The sequence below is a fragment of the Solanum dulcamara genome, chromosome 5, assembly GCF_947179165.1.
Source record: "Solanum dulcamara chromosome 5, daSolDulc1.2, whole genome shotgun sequence".
Taxonomy (NCBI): domain Eukaryota; kingdom Viridiplantae; phylum Streptophyta; class Magnoliopsida; order Solanales; family Solanaceae; genus Solanum; species Solanum dulcamara.
In genome coordinates, this window is record NC_077241.1 from 45706386 (window position 1) to 45716423 (window position 10038).

The following is a 10038-nucleotide window of genomic DNA, read 5'->3' on the forward strand; positions in this document are numbered from 1 at the left end:
GAAAGATTAACTTCCCTTTGTTGTCCACGGATCGAAATCTCTACAAAGAAATCTCCTTCACTATGGTAGTTTTTTTTTTAATTAATGACCAAATGCTTGGAAATAATACCTTGCCAGAGATTTTATTCAATTATCATGAAAGAAAACCACCTCAAAAATTCACCTTAATTCATAATCAAATTTAGAGCACAAATAAGCACTTTACATTTTCTAAATTAAGGCGTTCTTCTTTCCTTATGTCTTTGGTTTATCCTTCCATATTGGTGTGAATTGTGATTTCAAAAATGAGTGGTGATTCAATCAACCCAAATCAGATTTTCTTCTTCCAAATTTACCTTAGCATTCCTTGCGCAAGGATTGAAAATCATTCACAAGAATCTCTATATAATCTTCTTCAATGCACAAGGGATTTTTCATCAGAAACAAAAATTTCAGAAGCTGCAAAGATAAGTTGTCTGAATGTGTTTAACTATTAAGCTGTGACGCCGCTTGATTTTATCAAATTGAGAGACGTAGACTCCATCATATATCAAAAACTTAAAGCAACAATACCCTCTATACTTTCTCAGGTAACATTTAAGTTTGCTTAGCAGTAACCCGTTTTTGATGTCCCCGATCTGCGCGTCTATAGTGTAAAATTCATTTTTCATTGTAGAAAAATCAAAATCGCAAGCCGTTTGATTTTTCCGAAACTAGAAACATGGAACTATAATGTAGCAAAGGTTGATAGCCAAATTCTTCCTAAATTGCTACAGTTTTGCTTTTCTAAAGTTTGTTTAGCAGCTGACCATTTTTATGCTCCAGATTTGCGCCACTGTAGTATAAAATCCATATCTCATTGTAGAAAAATCAAAATCGCAAGACGTTTGATTTTTTCGAAACTAGAAACATGGAACTATGATGTAAAAATTCACAGTGAAATTCTACCGGAATTGCTACAGTTTTGCTTTTTAAAGTTTGTTTAGCTACTGGCCGTTTTTTATGGTTCAGATTTGTGCGGCTGTAGTATAAAATCCATATCGCACTGTAGACAAATCAAAACACAAAGCCGTTTGATTTTTACAAAACTAGAAACATGAAACTATAAGTAGCCAAGATTTGTCGCCAAATTTCTCCTCGATTGCTACAGTTTTTCTTTTCAGTATTGAACTCAGTTTCAGATTTTTTTCGTCTTTCGATTTCTCCAATTGTATTTTCACCAAAGTTATTTTTTTTTCAGAACAAAGTTGTGTGATCTTGATTTCCAGCAATGACAATGGATTTTAGTGACCAAGAGGTGCCATGCCCTTGTTGGTGGACAATAAGCAAAATTCGCGTGCCAAAGTTCTCTCCTTAAAAGTTCATCTTCCGGTGATTGGCGCCTTCTCACTTCTTAGAAAGCTGATGGATATTTTTCTTCATCTCCCAGAATGGTCGACAACAGAAACTAAGGATGTCATGGACAGCTTCTCAGGCAAAGTTACAACCTAAATATTTCTCCTCTTGAAGTCTTCCACTCATCAAAATGTTGTTGTTGCCATCCCTCCTCGCTGTGTGAGAGTCGTTGCAGTTGGCATGTTCCTCCTTCTGGGTTTGGTGAGGTTCGCTATACATCTGGCTATTGGGAGTGGGTAGAAGATGTGCTTGTCCATTTCAAGGAGTCTTTGGACTCCATCAATACTTATGATGCTATCTTTGTTTCATTGTTCACATATGACCATAACGAAAAATGTTCTCTAGGCCTTTTGCGAGAATTGGCATCCGTCCACCAACACGGTCTCTATCTTCATTGGAGAGTTATCTATATCTTTATGGCATTTGAGAACCATTGGAGGTCTTCCTGTTCATGGATCCTTTTATGATGAAGTTATATCCTCGTCTAAGGAGTTGACGTATGTAGATGAACAAGGGAAGTCTTTCCTCCCTGGAAGCTACTCATATTTGTTTTTGGCGTTATACCGACTTACCAAAGGTGTCATCGACGAAGTCTCCTTTCGAGAATGGAGAAAGTTCTGGTTTTGAGGACCAAGAAAATATGTTGAGCCTTCATCAAAGACGTCTAAGAATCATATAAAGTCAAGGATGAATCATGATTCTTCTGGGAGCATTGACATGAGCTTTTTACCACGAACTGAAGAGGAGAATACCCCTTTCGTCGAGCTAGGTGTAGACAAATCACTCAGAGATGAGACATATCTGGCAGTTTTTCTTGCATGTTGGCTTTGCAAATTTGTGCTTCCTAACAAGAAGGCTGATTGTGTTCCTGCTAGTGTCTTCAAAGTTGCAAGCTTGATGGTTCATGGAGAGAAATTTTCTTTGGCGGTTTTGGTCCTTGCAAGCATCTATCGCGACCTTAGGGATATATCCACTTCTTCAAACTTGAGTTCTTGCAACATACTACTTCCCATTCATAATGTATATGGATGGATAGGTGAGTATTTTGAAACCTATTACAGTGTTACCCGCCCCCATCGAGGTGTGCGAATGTCGCAAATTTCTGGAGAAAGGATGGCAAAACATTTTGGCCTTGTTGACGCGCGCAAGTTATTTCAACAAATGTATGTGCATAACCTCTATAATTTGGCCCTTGTACAAGGAAAGGATCTACACATTGATGATAGTGGCAAACTGTCCAATTCCTGGAGCGATTTCCTTATAGGTCTTCATTCAAGTTTTGTCACTTTGAGGCAGGATGATGATTTGATTGTGGTGCCCTATAGACCTCACTGATTTAGTCGACAATTTGGGTATTGTCAAGATGTTCCTGGTGTTCTCATAGAGCACTATTACGCTGGTTCACTTCTAGCTTTTGTGCAACTATGGAATTCATGTGTTCATCTTGGAAGCTCTTCGAAGATCATCATACCAATGCGTCCATCCAATAAGGGGGCTCCAATGACTAGTGAATCTTCAGATTGGTGGCCATCCCATCGAGAGAATGTGTTGAGACGAAGTACCTACATAATTTTGAGAGGTCCGAGGAAGGATGATGCTTCCTTTTCAACCAAAGGAGAACAACATCAGATGCATGTTCGAGGAAAGGTTTTTCATTCTTCCAGATCCATGGTGACATCGATCAATTCTCCGGAAATTGTCAAAGTTGCTCCGAAGTCTAAAACTTTGAAAAGAAAGGGAACACAAGTGGACTGTGGAGTTGGGCATCCTTTATTGACCCCCAAAGAAGCCGCTGCCATTGCTTCGGATGCGATTGATGTCACTCTCAAAAGAAAGAAACCTTGTAGCTCACTGGACAAAACTATTGAAAACTCACCAAGCATTGTGCCGTTTTGTAGGGACACCTCCAAACCTTCTGCTTCAGCCAATGAAGATGGGATCACTAGTGTAGCTTCTTGCTCAAATGAGAGCAACGTTAGTCAGGAACAACATTGGAAGCGTCTGAAGAAAAAGCCTTAGAATTTAGGCGAACAACACTCTTGAGTTTGTTGATTTGGATTCCATTAGCATTGGTACCATAATCATCGAAGATGGGGCTGCTGGTTCAACAACGCCATTGACTGAATTGGCACACCAAGTAAAGTATTTTTTTTAAATCTTACACCTCACTTGCTTTCTTACTCGGCTACTAACTTAACATTATTTTTTTTATCATTTTTTAGTTGGGTCTTGAAGACATTGGCAGTGATATATTTGGTCATGATGTGTTTGAGGATTGTACTACAAGCCCGAATCCCTCTAGATGATGAAGGATCCTCACATCTCTCTTGATGACTCCAAAGATTAGGCTCCAAATAAGAGTCCGTTGACAAAGTTGACCCCAATTCTTTCAGAAAATATTGATTTTTCACAACCTGCCTCAGCTACTGATGCAGAGACTGGAGCGAATCAGATCAAAGGTTCTCACGTTTCTTAGAATGTGGTACAACCTTTACAACATGTTGCTTCAAATTTTGAACCCCACGAGGTTATTTCCAACTTCAAACTTTCTTATGTCTCTGGGATGTGGCGTACCTTGTGTGAATGGATTGCTCAGTTCTATGAAGGATCCTCGGAAAGTCTCAAAGAGTTGAGAAAGGTGTTGACTTGATTCTTAAAGGGCTTCGAGAAGTTAACATCGTCAACCTTTCTCCTTTGGAGGTTCTGCTTGATTTTTTTAAGAAACACCGAGATTACGATGCTGAGAGGTTGTCTACTTCTCAAAAGATAATCAAAAATTCTTATGAAGAGTTACTTTCTGCTGCACAACAATGCCTGGACTTCTAAGAAGAAAACGATCATCTCACTTATAGAGGAGCATCAAAAGAGGTTGTCCGAAAATCAAGAATCACTAATAGGGAAGATGAGATTCATGCCATCGAGAAAATCAGTCCCTTGTCTGAAGCAGAAAATCAAGAATACAACACATGTAAAAATCATGGCCAAAAAATCTTCGGATTAGTACAGATATATTTTCGAAGTTAGCTCGAATTCTGTCTCACACAACTTTTCAGCTGTGAGCATCTGTGGTAGAAAATCAATAACTCGATGTAGGAGCATCATTATGACGTGATTCTTATTCTATTCGAAGCATAACTCACATAAATACAACAGATGTAAGATTCATGGCTGAAAGATATCTGGATTAGTACAGATATATTTTCCAAGTTAGCTCGAATATTGTCTTGCGCAACTTTTCAGCTTTGAGCATTTGTGGTAGAAAACCATTTACTCGATGTAGGAGCATCGAAATGACACGTTTCTTGTTCCATTGGAAGAATAACTCACAGAAATACAACATATGTATTAATCATGGCCAAATTATCTCTAGATTATTACATATATATTTTCAAAGTTAGCTCGAATTCTGTCTTGCGCAACTCTTCAGCTTTGAGCATCTGTGGTAGAAAATCAATAACTCGATGTAGGTGCATCGAAATAACGTGTTTGTTATTCCATTGGAAGAATAACTCATAGAAATACACTATATGTAAAAATAATGGCCAAAATATCTCCATATTAGTACAGATATATTTTCAAAATTAGCTCGAATTCAGTCTCGCGCAACTTTTCAGCTTTGAGCATCTGTGGTAGAAAATCAATAACTCGATGTAGGAGCATCGAAATGATGCGTTTCTTGTTCCATTGGAATCATAACTCAAAAAATACAACATATGTTAAAATGATGGCCAAAATATCTCTAGATTAGTACAGATATATTTTCAAAGTTTGCTCGAATTTTGTCTCGCTCAACTCTTCTTTTCTTATATATTCTTTTTTTTCCAGGTTTGCACGTCTATGAAGTCCACAACTCGGCATAGGAGTTATGAAACCATGAGATTCTTATTTTCTTGCGAAGATAGCACCAAGATCAACAATATGTGTAGAAATCGCAGAAAATTCCTTCCGAATTGAACGGAATAATTTTTTTTTAGGTTGAGTATATGACTGAAATGTCGATTTCACAGCTTTATGCAATTTTCTCAAAACAAAAGTGTGTCTCTTGAGCTTGTAGTGTTCAGGTCACGACCTTTGCAAGTACACCATTTCAACACACACTAGTAAAGCTTCGATCTGACGGATATCCTAGTATGACGTTGCGGGTAAAGATGCCCCTAATTTTGAATAACTCCTTGAAGCTTCAATGAATTACACAAAACTGTCACTCTACCACAAGCCAAAACTCAAGATGAATGGCAAGTCACTTATCCAACAACAATGGAATTCGACATATGCCAAGATTTCAAATCAAAATTTCTTTCAAATTGACTTTTGAAGTTGATTTCCAAGTCTTGAAATGTCTGATTCGTAACTTTGAGCTGCCGTAGTAGGCAATTCATAACTCGGTGTAGGAGTTTCTGAATCAGGAGCTGCTTCTTTTGTTGCGAAGAGGGCTTTAAGAACTACAACATATGCAAAAATCTTAGTCAAAACATTCACGGATTTGTACAGATAAGTAATTTAAGTAAGCTTGGATTAATTCCAAAATCCGTTGGTCAGTTTCATAACTTTGAGCGGTTATGATAGAAAGTTCATAACTCGGCATAGGAGTTTCTGAATAATCAGTTGTTTTTTTCGTTGCGAAGAAGACCCCAAAAAATGCAATATGCGAAAAAATAATGGTCAAAACCTTTATGGATTTTTCACAAATATGCATTTGAAGTCAGCTCAGACTTTGCCCCTTGCTTGACTCTTCTCTTTTGGCATCTGCGACACATTTGGCGATGGAATATCTAGTTCACGTACTATCTGTGCCACTTCAAAGAGTTATTGTGATGATCAAGAAATGCCACAAACCTATATTTTTTTTAATTATGTGATTGAGCTTAAGAGTAACTACTCCAAGCGCCTACGTACCTCAGTGAAGAGGATCAAGTCATATCATAGTTCAAGAAGATGAGTTTTGATTTTTTTATATTTCTTTTTTTTACGTCCTAACTTTTGCCTAGGCCGCCTCTTTCGAGGTTTTCAACCTAGCGGACTATTTTGTTTTTGGTGGGTCATGCACAGTTTATAGTCTTGCGGGACAGAAGTGACATGCAGTTTATCTTCATGGGAAGTATTGCTTTAGAAACTTGCTGTTGATTGGACCAACTCTTACGCAGTCTTGGTCAACAATTTTATAAGCGCCACTTGAATATTTTTTTTTCACAACATATGAACCATCCCATTTTGATGTAAACTTGTCACCAATGCGTCTGTTGAGGATTATGGGTCTTCGAATTGCTACGACCAAGTCTCTTACTTGAAATGACCGCGGTTGTACCTTCTTGTTGAAAGCTCTACAGAGTCGAGCTTGATAACTCTCCAACTTTTGTTATGCTTCCAATTTCTTCTCGTCTAATGCCTCCAACTCTGCTAGACGAAGTTGTGCATTATTTTCAGTTGTAAGTCCCTCTTGGATTGCTATTCGCAATGATGGAATGTACTTCTCCAATGGACGGACTACTTCTACGCCATACACTAATGAATACGGAGTCACTTGTGTAGCATTTCTAAAGGTTGTATGATATTCCCAAAAAGCTTCACCAATCCTCTCATGCCTGCCCTTTTTATTCTTCGCAACTACTTTCTTCAACAAGTTCCTAAGTATCTTGTTAAAAGCTTCAGCAAGACCATTGGCAGGTGCATTATACACTGAAGACTTATGTTGCTTAAAACTGAACTTCTCACACAAACTCCTCATGAGCTTTTTGTTAAAGGGTGTTCCATTATAAGTAACTATGCATCTTGGTATTCCATATCTAAAAATTATGCTTGACTTGATAAAAGCAACAACATTTTCCTTCTCCACTTCTTTTAATGGAACGGCTTTAGCCTATCTTGAGAAATAATCAGTAGTAGCAAACATATACATTTACCCTTTTGACGACTTTGGAAGAGGTCCAAAAACATCAAGCCCCCACACGTCGAAAGGCCATGAGGCTATAGTTGGATGAAGGGCATCTGGAGATTGATGGATGTAATTAGCATGGAATTGATACACTTGACACCTTTTGACATGCTCTAGACAATCCATCACCATTGTTGGCCAATAGTAGCTCGTACTCTTGATGCCAAAAAAAAAGTTTAGGCCCTGATTGGTGTGCTCCGCATATGCTAGAATGCACTTCCTCCATTGTTTGTTGAGCTTCTTCTTTATCAAGACACCACAAAAATAGTCCCTTATAAGAATGACGAAACAATATTCCTTGGTGAAATATGAATCGTGGTGCCCTTCTCTTAATATCTGCTCTTTTTCGTAGATCCTCAGGAAGCCTTCCATGTTCGAGATACTCAATCAGTGGTTTCCTCCAATCTTCTTCTTCAACCACTCGAATCAATGTATGGTGGCTTTCATTGATTTGAAGATCAAGACAACCAGGAATAACCCATCGATGACATACACGCACCTTTGTTGCCCTATTCTCTCTGAGTGCCATTGTTGTGGCCAAGTTAGCCAAAGCATCTGCATGCGATTTTCTTCTCTTGGGATATGGTTTAAGAATATTTGATCAAATCTTTCAAGCAAGAATGCTGCATATTGGTGATATGGCAAACGATCTTCCTTCTTTACCTTGTAACTTCCCAAGTGTTGATTGATGATCACCTTTGAGTCACTATAGATATTCAATTGCGGAATCTTCATATCTGACGCCATTTCAAGGCCCACAATCAAAGCTTGGTACTCTGCGGTGTTGTTGGAACATGTTTCATCTAAAACAAATGAAAATGACAAGATTAGTCTTTCTGGGGATATCAACACAACTCCTATTCTTGCACCATCTTGGCGTGCAGATCCATTAAATACAATGTCCATGACGGTTATTCTTCAGTAAATAATACATCTTCACCAGGAAATTCATCTGAAATTTCCCATTCTCCTGGAAGAGGGTGATCAGCAAGGAAATTGGCAAATGCTTGCCCCTTCTTAGCCTTTTGAGGTGTGTATATGATCTCATATTGATTAAACAATAGAGACCATCTTGCTAGATATCCTGAGAGAACTGGTCGAGTCATTACAAACTTCACGGGATCAACTCGAGAAATTACCTTGATGGTGTACGCCTCAAAACAATTCCTTGGTATTTTTTTATTTCATAAAGCAACGCATAGCACATCTTCTCAATGGGTGTATAATTCAACTCAACTCCTATCAAGGTTTGACTTAGATAGTACAATGCTTGCTCTTTCTTAGATTCATTCTCTTGAGTGAGAAGTGCTCTAAGTGATCGCTGTTGTGATGCAATATAGAGTATCAAAGGCCTCCTAGGAGTCGGTGCCCTTAATATAGGTGAATTCAACAAGTATCTTTTGATTGGTCTTAGTGGAAATAGGCATCTTTTTTCATTAAATGGTTGAAATGTTGACATCGTCCAACCAAGTTCTATGGCTCAGGCATTTTTTGAATGGCATCAATCTTTGAGGGATCCACTTCAATTCCATGGTGACGCACAATGAAGCTAAGAAACTTTCCTGAGGTAACTCCAAATGCACATTTGAGTGGATTCATCTTCAAGTGAAATTTCTTTAACCTCTCAAAAATAATTCTATGATCTTCAAGATGACTGTCCTTACACTTCAGTTTTACCACCAAATCATTGATGCAACATTCCACCCTCTTATGAAGAATGTCATAAAAAATGTTTTGCATTCCACGTTGGTAGGTGGCACCGACATTCTTTACACCAAAAATCATTACCTTGTAACAATAAATCCCTTTTTGGAGTGTAGAAGAAAGTGTATTCTTCATCTTTTGGAGACATTCTAATTTGATTATATCCAGAAGACCCATCCATAAATGACGTAGCTTTATGACCAGTTATAGAATAAACCATGAGCTTAATGATTAGTAGCGAAAAGTCATCTTTTGGACATGCCTTGTTCAAATTTTGAAAATCAACACAGACACGTATTTTACCATTCTTCTTCTTGATAGGCATAATATTTGAGAACCATGATGGGTATTTCACTTCTCGAACAAATCTAGTTTCTATGAGCTTGTTGACCTCTACTTCAATTTGTGTTACAAACTCAGGACGAAACACTCGTTGTGACTTCTTTATAGAACTTGTTCCATTTCTGATCCCCAAATGATGAATATCCATCTTGGGACTAAGGCCTAACATTTCTCTGTACGACCAAGCAAAGACATCTTTGCACTTGATTAATAGCTTGAAGTATTCCCTCTCTTCTTGTAGTGTAAGAAGTGTACTGATGAAGGTTGGGTGTGGATCTTCTAGAGTGCCTAGATTTAGTTTCTTGAGGTCATCTACGGTTGATTGTATGCCATCCTCCAGTTGAGGGGGTTCCTCTTGAACATCATCTTCTGTATTGTCGAGGTGTGGACCTTCTTTCACTGTTATGTGATAAGATGCTCGTACCAAGTTTGAATCTTCCTTTTGACTTCCTTCGAAGGTTATGATGGATTTATCTCGCTCCTTCTTTGTTTCTCAATGAAATTGATTGGTGACAACAATGGTGCTTTTTTACCTTCAATGAACCATCTATTTTAATTGACCATACAACCTTTCTCAGGATACGTGATGGGAAGACACTATGAATCTCTTTATCATCGATTATGTCATAAAGATCTTACTCTTCATGCTCTAATAAGCTCTTTCTTGACAATGACATCTTTTTGTT

The 10038-nt window shown here is 38.1% G+C and overlaps 2 protein-coding genes across 2 annotated transcripts; one reads left to right on the plus strand and one right to left on the minus strand.

Annotated features, from left to right (window-relative positions):
* Positions 1-2705: 2705 nt before the first annotated feature.
* On the plus strand, positions 2706-4175 carry LOC129888291 (uncharacterized). Its single transcript, XM_055963296.1, has 2 exons — positions 2706-3511; positions 3597-4175. The coding sequence occupies exon 1, from the start codon at positions 2848-2850 to the stop codon at positions 3391-3393; it is 546 nt and encodes a 181-aa protein (XP_055819271.1). The 5' UTR covers positions 2706-2847; the 3' UTR covers positions 3394-3511; positions 3597-4175.
* Positions 4176-6730: 2555 nt separating this feature from the next.
* Positions 6731-8212, minus strand: LOC129890564 (uncharacterized). The gene is made up of 3 exons (XM_055966096.1): positions 7970-8212; positions 7407-7880; positions 6731-7231 (listed from the first exon to the last, which is right to left on the minus strand). The coding sequence occupies exons 1-3, from the start codon at positions 8210-8212 to the stop codon at positions 6731-6733; spliced, it is 1218 nt and encodes a 405-aa protein (XP_055822071.1).
* Between the last annotated feature and the right edge of the window lie 1826 nt (positions 8213-10038).

What these genes read in the sequence shown, in the direction of transcription:
- LOC129888291 (XM_055963296.1), top strand. Translation starts at nt 2,848, where the DNA reads ATGCGTCCATCCAATAAGGGGGCTCCAATGACTAGTGAATCTTCAGAT.
- LOC129890564 (XM_055966096.1), bottom strand. Translation starts at nt 8,212, where the DNA reads ATGGACATTGTATTTAATGGATCTGCACGCCAAGATGGTGCAAGAATA. An exon ending in AACACTTGGGAAGTTACAAG is followed by an intron (nt 7,881 to 7,969) that starts GTAAAGAAGGAA and finishes CCATATCCCAAG; the next exon opens with AGAAGAAAATCGCATGCAGA. An exon ending in TGTCTAGAGCATGTCAAAAG is followed by an intron (nt 7,232 to 7,406) that starts GTGTCAAGTGTA and finishes TTCTCAAGATAG; the next exon opens with GCTAAAGCCGTTCCATTAAA.